The sequence below is a fragment of the Schistocerca piceifrons genome, chromosome X (assembly GCF_021461385.2).
Source record: "Schistocerca piceifrons isolate TAMUIC-IGC-003096 chromosome X, iqSchPice1.1, whole genome shotgun sequence".
Taxonomy (NCBI): domain Eukaryota; kingdom Metazoa; phylum Arthropoda; class Insecta; order Orthoptera; family Acrididae; genus Schistocerca; species Schistocerca piceifrons.
This window is the reverse complement of record NC_060149.1, coordinates 332,829,550-332,844,024: the sequence shown is the minus strand read 5'-3', so window position 1 is coordinate 332,844,024 and position 14,475 is coordinate 332,829,550. Positions and strand designations below refer to the sequence as shown.

Below are 14,475 nucleotides of genomic sequence, written 5' to 3'. Positions count from 1 at the left end.
GTAGCGGTCGCGCGGTTCCAGACTGAAGCGCCTAGAACCGCTCGGCCACAACGGCCGGCTGTCTCTAAGGTAAATGTTTCTCATTTACAGACTGGAATGTAATATGTAGCTAAGTGTGTACATTGCTTCTCTTCTCCTTTTCGCAGCATGTACTTAATTTTGTGGAATGCGAGAGAACGAGGCATGAGCCTCCCACAACGCATTTTATCTCGCAATTCAGCAATCAGCTGCAGGATATCAACACCGAGGTAATCGTACAATGAAAGTAATAGACAAATTACAACACCACTTTTATTGACATTCTCCATGAAATAACAAAACATTTTAAGCACAACCTGGTGTAAAGCAAACGAGCTCTACATTGCAAATATAATACTGCGTGTAAATAATGTATAATGGGGAACGAGTTAATGAGGAGAGATGACAATTTAATGTCTCGTCGACAGGGAAGTCTTTAGAGATGGATCACAACGCAAGTTAGATACAAAAAAGTTGAAGAATGTTGGCCCTGGCGTATATAATGGTGCCAACCTGACATTTGCATGAAGTGATTCAGTTAAACTTTGGTAAACAGTTTATATGGATGAATAAGATTGTTAGAGCCCGACGCCGTTTATTCGGTATCGGAAATGGGCGCATGCTGTGGAATGCTGAGTGCTACTGCCGAGTGAGGACTCAGGGACGGCCGACCTGCTGCTGCGCCGGAGCCGCGGACTTGCGCTGCGGCTCTGGCTGCGGTCGCCCGATGTGCTTCTGGATCTGATCCCTGCGACAACACATGAAAAAAGTAAAATTAAAACATTAAACTCATAGGCGTTCACAACAGATTTCTTTTATATGTGAAACCTTCTTCCCTTCACCTAGTGCCAAAAGCCTGAACAAGAAACCCAAATACAGTTAAGCAGGCACATATATCGTTTACTCTCAAACAGGTTAACTATTAATATCACAAAAATCTGTTATATTCTCAAAGAGTTAATAATGCTTGTATATCTCATTCACTCATTTATTCAGCGTGATCCGTAGACTCCATTAAGAAGGGAGAGCTTCAGCGATGTGGAATGAATAAAGGTATACCTTAACATAAGACAAATACATCGTAGAAACAATCTGTATTCTGTATTAACAATAAACTATCATTATGCAGTGCTGCTTAACGCTGTTCACACTTATTCCACCTAAATTTAATCTAGTAAATTAGTAAGACAGCCCCTACAACTTATCTCAGAAGCTAGATTAAGAAAAGGCAAACCTACATTTCTAGCATTTGTAGACTTCGAGAAAGCTTTTGACAGTGTTGACTGGAATACCCTCTTTCAAATTCTGAAGGTGGCAGGGGTAAAATACAGGGAGCGAAAGGCTATTTACAATTTGTACAGAAACCAGATGGCAGTTATAAGAGTCGAGGGACATGAAAGGGAAGCAGTGGTTGGGAACGGAGTGAGACAGGGTTGTAGCCTCTCCCCGACGTTATTCAATCTGTATATTGAGCAAGCAATAAAGGAAACAAAACAAGAATTCGGAGTAGGTATTAAAATCCATGGAAAAGAAATAAATACTTTAAGGTTCGCCGATGACGTTGTAATTCTGTCAGAGACAGCAAAGGACTTGGAAGAGCAGTTGAACGGAATAGAGAGTGTCTTGAAAGGAGGATAGAAGATGAACATCAACAAAAGCAAAACGAGGATAATGGAATGTAGTCGAATTAAGTCGGGTGATGCTGAGGGAATTAGATTAGGAAATGAGACACTTAAAGTAGTAAAGGAGTTTTGCTATTTGGGGAGCAAAATAACTGATGATGGCCGAAGTAGAGAGGATATAAAATGTAGACTGGCAATGGCAAGGAAAGCGTTTCTGAAGAAGAGAAATTTGTTAACATGGAGTATAGATTTAAGTGTCAGGAAGTCGTTTCTGAAAGTATTTGTATGGAGTGTAGCCATGTATGGAAGTGAAACATGGACGATAAATAGTTTGGACAAGAAGAGAATGGAAGCTTTCGAAATGTTGTGCTACAGAAGAATGCTGAAGATTAGATGGGTAGATCACATAACTAATGAGGAGGTATTGAATAGAATTGGGGAGAAGAGGAGTTCGTGGCACAACTTGACAAGAAGAAGGAACCGGTTGGTAGGATGTGTTCTGAGGCATCAAGGGATCACAAATTTAGCATTGGAGGGCAGCGTGGAGGGTAAAAATCGTAGAGGGATACCAAGAGATGAATACACTAAGCAGATTCAGAAGGCTGTAGGCTGCAGTACGTACTGGGAGGTGAAGCAGCTTGCACAAGATAGAGTAGCATGGAGAACTGCATCAAACCAGTGTCAGGACTGAAGACCACAACAACAACAACAACGACAGTAAGACAGCTGCCATTTTGAGAAAATACATCCACAACTAATGGTATAATTTTTCGTGATGAACGAAATCATTTCAGTTGTAATTGATAAAGCCTTTATTTGCATAAAATCGTACACACGGCCCAGTTTTTAGGATGTGAATCCCATCTTCAGGTGCTATAAAAACAGGGGAAACTAAGACGGATACCGTATAAAATTAATTAAAGTTAAAAGAGTTCATTCAGATGTAAACATTAGGTCATGCCCTGGTTGCGTATGAGAAAATCGTGTCAGTCATGTAAAAAATCCAGCAAATTTATCAAGTAGCATGCGAGACCCCGTGCGTGTGAGACATGAGGAGACCAGAGTCAAGCAGTACCACATCGGGTAAACGGGGCGTAATCGGGAAAACAGGAGTGAATCAATAAATAAACCTCCCAAACGAATGTAACGTACGAATCAACTGCGAACGGCTAGACATGTGGCATGGGCTTAAGGGAGGTAGGACGTCAAACGGGCCGACTTGGAGCGGGAGAGGCACCACAGAACATTTTAGTTTCCACTGTCTATACTTTTACAAATAAATTCATAAAACTTTGTCAGTATGGCCAGGAAGGATTCAGAATTCACCCCCATAGCAGTGGAAGTTCTAAGACATAACGACATAATTTTTTTTTACATGTGAAATTTCATCATTTTTTTCACTTTGTTGCTATAGGTACACTTTTCATAAGAAAGAGAGATTCTTCGATGAATTTCGCACAGCATACAAACCACACTCAAAGGTGTATGAAACTCTACAATTTTCCTAATCTATTAAAACCTGTGGTAAAAATTGAGATAATTAGCTAAAAAATTTGTGTATTTTCTAAACATGAAGTTCAAAAAGTAAGAAAAAGTTTTTTTCATAAATTAAATAAATTCTAGATTTTCATACACCTGTGAGTATGGTATGTATGCTGTGCAAAATTCATCGAAGAATCTCTCTAACTTATGAAGAAAAGTGTACCTATAGCAACAAATGCAGCCATTAGTATGTGAAAAAAAGATGAAATTTCACACGTAAAAAAATTTATTTTGTTATGTTTTCGAACTTCCACTGCAATGAGTGTGAATCGTGAATCCTTCCTGAAGATGCTGACGAAGTTTTATGAATTTATGTGTAGAAGTATGGACACTGGAAATTAAAATGTCCTGTGATGCCTCTCCTGCTCTAAGTCGACCCGTTTGACGTCGTACCCCCCGTAAGTAAAACGAAGGCATAAATGCCGTAGGATGCCAATTTTTGAACTTCTAAAGTAGTTTACTAAACAAGTTGCAAGCCCGCCACAAGTCGTGGACGCCCAGCAAGGCTGGTCAACAAACAGCTGTGTGAACCGCAATGAGACGCTTCAGTTCACATACACCTCATACAGTGGCCACCGCCAGAGCTAATTCCGAGGGCGGGAGGGACAACTGAAGAAATCATAGGAAACAACACGGCTGCCTGATGTTCACATTTGCATGGACCCTTTTAATATTAATTAATTTTATTTAGTGTCCCACTTAGATTCCCTTGCTTATTTGTAGCACCTGAAGATGGGGTTTACAACCTGAAACCCGGGTCGTATGTATGATTTTATCCAAATATAGGATTTATCAATTACAGCTGGAGCGGATTTATTCATAATGACTTTGATAAAAGCTGCTGTCTGCTCAATTTTACTATATAGCCGCTGTTTATCTGCTATTAGTAGCATGATATTTACTTGATTACAGTGTTATTTTTCAAATAAAATACTTTGTTTCATCTACAGATACTAAGACCTGTCTATAGTACATATCGGATTTATAACAACAGAACTTTTCAATTCCTGAATGTAGGTATCCGGATAATTTGTGGAAAAGAATGGCTAATGACGTATTTTTTCAACTTTCTTCCGAAATGGTATGGATTTCCAACGTCTTGCTTTACGTTAGACGGAAGCGTGTTGATTATTTTATCACTAGATTAAATAAATCTATTCTGAACCGTGTACAAGAAGACAAAGCCTGCATCAAAATTATTTTTTACTTTTGCGTTGTAACTGTGTATATCATAGTTCAGATGAAACTGAGGAACTCTTAGGAACTCTTGACTAATTTATCCATGTATTGACTCCATTTTAACTTGTTATCCAGCTGGACCCAAGGATTTTTTCACACTCTGGTCCTTCAGTGTATAGCCATTAATGTCTTCTTCCGTTGCTTAAAGGTCCTTATTGCTTGTTTGAAATTGCACAAGTCTTTGTGAGATTAAGACATACTATTAGCTGTGAAAAAGATATAGGTTTGTTCAGTTATCATTTGAGCTGTGTCTCTTAGGTTTGAATTTGTATCCTCGATTCGTATGCTTGTGTCATCATAGTTTTTAACTGACCTTTAATGTCCGCAGAGGATCATTTATGTAGATTAGAAAGAAGAGTGGGCCCAGTGCCGATACCTATGGCACTGCACATGTTACGTTTTCCCATTATGTGGTTATTTCAGGCCTAAGAAACAGCTTGTTAAAGAGACTCTCTCCTTCCTGTTATGGGATAAGTTTCCATCTGTGCAGGAGTGATGCCATTAATGCCATAACAGTTTAGTTTTCTAAGTAGGATTTTGTGATCCAGACAGTCCTTGACTTGGGCAAGGCTGCAGAATTACCAACAAATACACAGGGGGATGTCATAATTGAAAGAGAAAACTGAAAAGCTGAAAAGTATACAAGAATAGAAGAAAAAACGTTCCAGTAAACAGGGGTCCGAAAACAAGCAGTTTGGAAGGTAATTTCGAATGTGTGGTTAGGGGACACAGCTCAGTTAGAAGGAAATAGTTAGAAAGTTAATACAACTGTGTCCCCATCTAATTGGCCTCAGAATTTATCTATTGTCCATGGCTGGGGAATGTGATATATGCATGATGGCGTATCGCTGATGTAAGACGACATCTAACGTCAATATCGTCCAAGATAGATGGGTGAAGCAGCAACTATCTTGGACCATTGTATAATGTGCAATGATTTTAATGCAGCTGCAAACAAAATAGGAAGGACGAGTTTTAATGTGTAATGACCGTTCAACATACATGTCATTAGAGACAGATTAAGAGCTGATATGCACAAGGAAGAGCGATGAGAATCAACCACTGCATGTCTGAGTAAACGTTTCTTGCGTTTGGTTGAAAAGCCTACCGGAGATTTGAATTCTCTACAACATTAATTGTTTCAGACAACAAAAATTAACTTAAAATTATTTCAGAAATAAGCTACTTCGTTAAGACATGAGATACAAAATTAGTTTTCGTGGAGACTTTATATGTTTGTCTGATGTTGCGCCTTTCCAGCAAAGTTAAAAACGTTAATACGGAAACTAAATAACTTAGTACGTGTCAATATAAGTTCCAAGTCGATCAACTGCCTGGTAGCGTTCTCAGCAGGACTGTGTGTTATAAGTTTACATGCAAACGTATACACGTTTATGCAATAGGTAACAAGAGTGGATGTACATATCTCAACAAGATTTGTGGAACTAAAAATGCAACAGTTTCTCTTCACGCATTTTTCTGTCTTACAAGAGTCCATTGTTCGATTGCGAGTTTTATTTCATGCACTGAAACATGCAAACACATGCACGTTAATGTAACAGCTAACAACAGTAGAAGAATCTCAACAAGATTAATGAAATTGGAAACGCAACAGCCTTTCTGAATGAAGCAGTTTCTCTTCATGTAGGATGCAGGGCAGAAAGGAAGGAAGAAAGGATGGAATGAAACTATGATTTAGCATGCTTAACTTTTGCGAAATATGTCTCGAAAAAGTAAAACTGGAATTTAATGTTCCGTCTACGATGTGGTCAGTAGAGACAGGTGACAGGCTCAGGTTGGCCAAAGATCATGATTTAGGAAGGTTACATACTGGATGGATGCATAAATATGGACTGTAATGACACTGATTCCTGCAATGAACCGTCGAGCGATTTTCTGCACTATAGCTGTTACAATTAGACAAGATGTAACCCACAGCAGCAAACTGGCTGTGGCAGTACTCAGCAGTGGCACGTGAAATCCCAGTCTCTGCACGACCTCAAGGGTGGGGTACATGCAACCTGGTCGCAAGAGAATGCGCCAATGTCGAGCAACAACTAGATATGATGACATCCCAGTCGTATGACTCGACCAACTCTTCCAGTCACCATAGTGACAGAGGGCTCTCGTTCCAACATAGGAGCTATCTATAATGCAGTTACTCGTCACTATGCTGTCCCAGTCCAAACTTAATATGGTTTCTGTGCAATGGTTGGTGGTAAGCGGATAAAGCATTCTGCTTCCAAAGCTGTGCTGACGCTCAACATACACTGATCCATGGTGCCTCGTCTGAGTGGAAAATAATGGATTGAAAATATTAGAATTCACAGTTGAAAGCGTTATAATGGTACACAAAATCTTTGTCCGCAAACAGTGACAACTAGCAACGAGTATCGAAAGCAACTGAAAAGATATAGTGACCATTACATTTAATGCTGGAACTATTGCTCCTGCGTCTCATAAGGCAACAGGGCGTACATGAGTCCCTATGAGATATTAATACAGAAGGACTGACTTAGTGCCTTTGTTAGGGCTGCAACACAACGCAACATCTCTCTTTTGTCGTACTCAGGTAAATTCACTCAATGTACTATATAGCAGTGTAAACAAACTGTCGGAAGGTGCGAGTATTACAGAGTAGACGTAATAAGTTTATTTCAGCAATGTATAAAGCATGCATATAATGGCGCCGTGTTTGGTTCATTTGTGGAACTTTCCACTAACTGAAAATTGGCTTTGACCTCATACCCAGTGCACGACCTCTGACGGCAATTTGATGATGGCATTTCTCGTCATAAAATGGAGAATATGACAGGATATTAACGTAGACCGAACGTATTAATCTCCCTACACATATCAGTTGGTAATTGAACAAATTCCTCCTAGCTGATAGAGCTCATAATGTTGTTCCTAATGAGGAAGCAATATCAGCGTCTAGAATACTTTAAGGACATATGATAAGACTTACTGTTCACTATTGGATTACTGGAGCAGATAGAGAAAATTGAGAGATTAATTGTGCCATTGGTCACTGGTTTGGTCAGTGCGTGCGTATGACACAAATGCTCAGAAAAACCACTGTTAGACATTATTAGAAAAGCGATGTGCATTGTCTACAGCTTAACTCCAAAATCCCAAAAGCGCATATTTTCAATACCACCTTCTCCAACCCATATTTCACGTATTGATCTCGAGGTTGAAATTGCAGACATTCCGGTATGTACGAAAGTATGTCGACGATCTTTCTTCGCGCTTACTTTTCGTAAATACTACAGGAAAATTATTCTGTTATATTTGAGTAGCAGTAAATGCCCCACGCCAACACCGGAATAATGATGTCTATGTATATGAAGAAATTTAGATAACTGTTGCAGCGAAGTGATGCTAATGTAGAATGAGGAAAGTGACGCTTACCAGTTAAGTTTCCAAAATGGCTGTCGCTCCTCTGGCCATGCGCCAACTCGAGACGCTATCAGATCGTCGGGCGATTGAGCTTTTCCGGGAGCTTCACCAACACGGTTGCCGATGCCGTCGTCAGAGGCCGCCGGCTGGGGTGGCCAGCCGTTCCCTGCGTAGAACGACTGGTACTGCGACATTGCCACTCCCACCAGCGTCAGCAATAGCACCGCTTTCAGTTTCAACTGCGAAAAATCAGAGACATATGAAACAGGTCTAGCAAGACCCAACAGTACAGTTCGCTCACAGTGCTGTAAAAGTCACTATTCCATTTACAGTGGAGACAAATCAATAAACATGCCATCCAACCTTGACAATCTTTGACATTTTTCTCTCAACTGGTCCGCTTTCTAAGGGGTCTTCATATATGGGGGGAAGAGAGAGAGAGAGAGAGAGAGAGAGAGAGAGAGAGAGAGAGAGGTGGGGGGGGGGGGTGAGAGGCAGGGCGAGAGAGACGGGAGAGGGGGTAGTGGGGAGAGAGTTCTTGCATTGTATGCTAGGAAAATCACTTTTACTCTACCATATGATTACCACTGACCATTAGAATGAAGATCATCTTATTTTCCCACATTTAAACGTCATAATTTTTCGGCAGAGAGCACAACTGTACTGTTGTGCCGATCAACACACAGTCCTCTATTAGACGCCAATGCCTAGATTTAAGTTCTGGTTAACGAAAGCAAGCAAGAATCTGTAGACGGTACAGCGTAATTACTCTACGCTTTAGTTAGACTTTGTAGTGAACAGGTGAGTGAAATCAGTCGTAATTAGTACTGGACAATATTGGATCGATGATTTGTGTTGGTATATGTGCCTATTGGTTACATAGTTCACTTACGGTAACAATCTGCAGAAGATGCTTCAGTTGATGAGGGACGATTCGAGAATTTGCAATAGAGGATGAGGGAGGTAAGACCCACTTTTGATGACTATTGTTCGTGAATTGGTCCTAAAGCAATCGATGTAGTCTAGCAAACCGAATTCTGAAAACCGTTTTGGTTGTCATTTTGATGACCACTATAGGCAAATGTGGTTCTTAATTTACTTTTTGAAACCACTTTATGTGCAAGTCATCAGTAGATAGAGACTAGTCACCTGAATCACATTAGGCGGGATTTACAACGATCCGCTTCACAGACGAAAGCCATTTCTTTTCTTCATATTGCACGGGTTTTCAACACGGCCTGACCAGATTGGGACCTAGACACGTTATAATCCAACCAAAATAATGAAAGCTTCTGATATCAAGTTTAAGATTTAGTAGTTCAAGGTGCTGACTGTGCAATACACTCACCTGTGATACAGTAACTGCAAACAGACATAGGGAGGAAATCATAAACAATAATGTTTGAGGATTACTACAATACCGACTGTAGGAATCAGTTTTCGAGATAGCACTGCCAGACTAAACAGATCACTTGTAACATATAGAACACTACTCCACCCGAAGATGTGAGAAGGCAAAAAGATCTCCACGCATAACCGTGTCACACATGATAACGGTCCAAGCATGGACGGCCGTACGTCCCTTCCTTGGACACTACAAGACTTCCAGTATTCTCTCTGAGAACAACGGATAGAGACATAAGTGGAGTTGGTTCATATCCGATGTCAATCTTGTACCGCTGTTTGGGGCGTTCATAGTCGACTTGTTTATCGGTTTCCTCATTTTCCTTTTTTTAAATACACTCTGATTGCGACGATGTTGACTAATTTCATTCCATGACTACATAATATTAGTAATGATAGATTTCTCAGTAATAAGGCACTGACAGTCACGATTTTGCTTGCAAACAAACGACGTGTTTAGGGTTATGTTCCGCTTTGTGTCTGAAATAATACATGATCTTATAACCTTAAATTAAACAACTTTCTTAATTTGTGGAGTCGTTTCAAAGTTGTTTGGTGTAGAATTATGAATAAGGACTAAGACAACTGAGAAAAACCTTTGGATAATAGTATAGGCAAAACAACGGGCCTCCTCTCCCCCCCTTCCTCTACCACACAAAGTCATACACACACACACACACACACACACACACAAATGGCTCTGAGCACTATGGGACTTAACATCTGTGGTCATCAGTCCCCTAGAACTTAGAACTACTTAAACCTAACTAACCTAAGGACATCACACACATCCATGCCCGAGGCAGGATTCGAACCTGCGACCGTAGCAGTCGCGCGGCTCCGGACTGAGCGCCTAGAACCGCGAGACCACCGCGGCCGGCCACACACACACACACACACACACACACACACACACAGAGCACATCTCCACTAATGGATATCATGCCCAATAGCAGCAAATTCGCCCCATCTACACCAAATACTCCACATTTCATAAGAGTGACTGGCATTTAACTATAGTCTCCCAGATATTCTTTAGACCTGTGTAGTACCGTTCTGAACACACTTTCTACGGAGCATTTCGGTAATTTCCATTTACTGAGGATGTTAAAAGAATCAAATAATCTACTCCGTCCGAACAGGCCTCGGAAAGCCCAACGGTACTGACCGGCCGCCGTGCCATCCTCAACCACTGGCGTCCTGGATGCCGATATGGAGGGGCATGTGGTCAGCACACCGCTCTCCCTGTCGTTGTCAGTTTTCGTGACCGGAGTCGCCACTACTCCATCAAGAAGCTCCTCAATTTGACCCACAAGGGCTGAGTAGACCCCGCTTGCCAACAGTGCTCGAAAGACCGGACGGTCACCCATCCATGTGCTAGCCACGCCGAACAGCGATTAACTTCAGTGGTCTGACGGGAACCGGTATTACGACTTCAGCGAGGCCGTTGGCACAAATAATCTTCTACTAAGTAGTAGAGTAGCACTGCCGTTCTGGCCACCGTTCTGGCCACAGACAGGGTAACAGGGCGCGACCGACTGCCGTGCCATCCATCAATGAATGGCGTCATGTGGATACGGTATAGACGGATGGGAGTCACCACACCGCTCTCCCAGTTGTTGACGAGTTAGCAGACCTGGTCCAATTACTTCTCGGTCAAGTAATTCTACAAATGGCACCCCTTCCCAGTCCTCCCACCAAGGAGAAGCGTCCGGCAGTACAAGGATTCGAACCTTGGTCCTCCGTATGGCTATCAACGAACACCACTCAGCTACGGAGGCGGACCATTAATGATAAACAAGAAAATAACGTAAGAGTATTTCTACAGATGATATAATACCATAAACATATAACATATAATTATCACATAAATTCTGTGTCACCAACTTGTTACGCACGAATGATTCAAGGCTGTGTATTTTGTCGTTAGAGTTTTGTACCACAGTTTCATTAGCACCTATACATTGCAGTGTTTTGTAGACTGAAACTGGCTGCAGAGAACCGGGCTCGCTTTCAGGAAGCACGTCTCCTTCTGGCTATCGCACACAAAGGGCAAGGTGCTGCGTCATTTCTCGCCTGAGAGCACATCCTACTTCGCCTTCAATTACACGCCACAGCACTGTTGCGATGTTTATCGTATAGCTCCGCTAAATTTAACGTCAAGTACTCTTCTTCATCCATTTCTGGCGTCATTCAACGTTTCCAGGTAATTATTAGCAATATTTATTAATCTCTTTTGTAATATTCGAGGTATTGAAGTTTCTAAGAAAGGCAATCTCAAAGTAACTGACTCCACTTACAAATCTGACGGCGAACTGAGAAACGAACGTACAGTGTCTGGTCATTGACTTGGAAGCTATCATCATGAAGTAAAATTCTCATTGGGAACTCATAAAAATAAAAACTATTTCTCGAGATTTAGTTCCGTAGCCCTCCTAATTGCTTAAAAGAAGATTTAGGGCTGTAAAATGTTTATTACAGTGTGCGATTAACCGATTTCGATTAACATGTAGTTTTCAACTGAGCAGTTTGTAATGTGTTGACGTATTGTTTATGGTCATGCGTATGGCAGACAATACGTAGTCTAAACCATATCAGTAATAATGCCTGCAAGCAGTCTCACAGGTGGCAGAATACTGTCTGCAAATGAACATTTGCGACTGTGCAGTTTGACTGTATTATGGCCTTGGACGTTTAACTGGAGACAATAGACTGGTAGAGCCTGTACCATATAAGATCTAAGATAGCCATATAAGACGCAGTAACATGCTACGACATACTCACTTCAAAATGGCATGTTAGCTCAAATCAGCAGATATCAAACTACAATAAGTATTTTATAAATAGATGCGGAGAACATCGTCTTTTCAGCATTCGCAGAAACCGATGTAGAGGTTTGACTCATTCTTACAAGAAACAGCATTCTAGGTAAATGATGGAATATCATATTTGTAACAAAGGTACGCTGAAACGACGAACTGCAAGTGCTATTGGCACAGCACAAGATAACCCTATGACCTACAGAGATCAGCGATAACACTACAACGTCTCATAACAGAATTTGCCCATGAAATTTAAAATTTGATGTTGTTATTTTATATTGTACTGTTTTGGTAGGTTGTTAGACAGCTGAAGAAAGGAAGCACTGACACTAAACGAAAGAAAGAATATGGCCTTGAAAATAAACATATTTTGTTAACAAATGTTTAAGTCTGCCTTGCGGTATTTCAGACCAAAACAATAATCATTGTGGAACTGTAATATTAGAAGGCACAGGTTGCTCTGTCTTTCTGCAGCAAACTATTCACTCCTGGGAGTTTCGAAATGTCTTCTTGTACATATTTTTGCATCCCTTTGTTTGCACGGCGTACTGTACTCATACAGAAAGGGAACTACTTTCGTGGGTTTTATATCGGTACTGGTGCTGAGTCACTGTAATAATGTCCTACCATATGAAACACAAATTAAGCTACGTGTTGAACCATGATCCAAGCTTCAAATTTCAGCTCTTCTCATCTTCTTCTTCATCGTTCACAGAGATTCTGTGGCTCGGTATGCAAACCGTCTATCCTTGACGGAAATCATAGATAATAACTTAGCCATAATTTGGGAATATTTCGAGAAAATTGTTTATTAAACGGTAGTGGTTCAGTTCCTGGATCCAACAACAATGACAAGCTATACCGACATGATGGACTGGCACTGAAACACAATTATCTTTCCAAAAGAAAACACCTGTTCTTGATAACTAGTGATGTGTAAGCCCCAAACAGTTTTATTTGACACGAAAGTTCTTTCCAGACACAGCACAACGCTTAGATAAGCAATTTCAGTATGTCACAGTAGCGGCTTAGACTGACATATTTGATGCAGCGTCCACACCTCTAGCAACAAAGCTAAGGAAAAGATTGTATACCAGTGCTTACAGAGGTAACCTTGCCAATCTTTGCCTTGTATTCTTGCACACTTTTCTATCTACTACTGGACACTCTTAGTTATAAAATCGATTATTTAGCTGTTTATACAAGCAATACATAAAATGACACACGGTATTGTATCCTAAATTCAAAGACCATTGACGTCTCCAATCCATTTCCTATTAATGGGACAGTTTGGCAATTACTCCTCACAAAGGTGAATTTAGTTCTACGAAGTCCCATTGTAAAAATTAAATGAAAGAGATATACACTATCGACAGATCAGCAAACAACGCTCCACTCTAAAAGAATGCATTCAGAAGTATACAGTCTTGCGAATAAGACAAAGTCAGACGAAGGAAGTTAGTGGCTGCGGTTGCAGCGACTCACCATGGCAGTAGCACGCCGACACGCAGACTGTGCAGACAGGGCTATCCCCACTGCAGATATAGCGGCACGCGGTTGACGTCACGACCACTCTTCCCGGGACTGTTGCGGGCGTGTTCAGCAGAATCGAGATAGCTTACAACGCACACCCGATAATGTTACTCCCTCTGGCGGATGAGTCGTGAAATCATCAATTTATTTCCCGGATGTGGTTCCGTTTACCGTAAGTGGAAATCCTACAAACGCTTAACTCTATTATGATTCCATTGTTATATTTACTGCCTCCAGTTTCACAGGAACGTACAGTGGACAATGGAATTCGCATATAAAATATATATTGTCCTGATCACGGTCTGTAGGAAGTACTAGTATTCAACATGAAAGCCGGCCGGGGTGGCCGAGCGGTTCTAGGCGCTACAGTCTGGAACCGCGCGACCGCTACGGTCGCAGGTTCGAATCCTGCCTCGGGAATGGATGTGTGTGATGTCCTTAGATTAGTTTGGTTTAAGTAGTTCTAAGTTCTAGGCGACTGATGACCTCAGAAGTTAAGTTCCATAGTGCTCAGAGCCATTTGAACCATTCAACCTGAAAAGATGTCAAAGTTTATTGTCCTGTAGACTCTGAGATTACAAGAGACTTGAGACCGAGTCGAACTGTGGTTTGAACACCGTTCTTCGGATTACGAGCCAAGTACCTTAAGTAGGAGGGCGTGCTGAAAAGTATTGCCTCCGAATTTTTGGGTAAAAACTATTAACATTCTACATCATTATTCCTGATGCCTACATGTTTCTCAACATAGTCACCCTGGCGACGAACACATTTCTCCCAATGAGAGGCCAGTTTGTTGGTGCCGTCATCGTAGAATCTTTGATTTTTTTTGACGGAGCCACAACCTCACTTACGCTTTCTCTGCTTCATTACTATCAAAGTGAAGTCCACGAAGG

The 14,475-nt window shown here is 41.2% G+C and overlaps 1 protein-coding gene across 1 annotated transcript; it reads right to left on the bottom strand.

The window, feature by feature from the left end:
- Positions 1-273: 273 nt before the first annotated feature.
- LOC124721834 lies at positions 274-13,667 on the bottom strand. The gene is made up of 3 exons (XM_047246960.1): positions 13,535-13,667; positions 7,836-8,062; positions 274-766 (listed from the first exon to the last, which is right to left on the bottom strand). Exons 1-3 carry the CDS (start codon positions 13,535-13,537, stop codon positions 676-678), a joined length of 321 nt encoding a protein of 106 aa, XP_047102916.1. The 5' UTR covers positions 13,538-13,667; the 3' UTR covers positions 274-675.
- Positions 13,668-14,475: the final 808 nt, after the last annotated feature.

What these genes read in the sequence shown, in the direction of transcription:
- LOC124721834 (XM_047246960.1), bottom strand. An exon ending in CCATTTTGGAAACTTAACTG is followed by an intron (nt 767 to 7,835) that starts GTAAGCGTCACT and finishes GTGTTGTCGCAG; the next exon opens with GGATCAGATCCAGAAGCACA.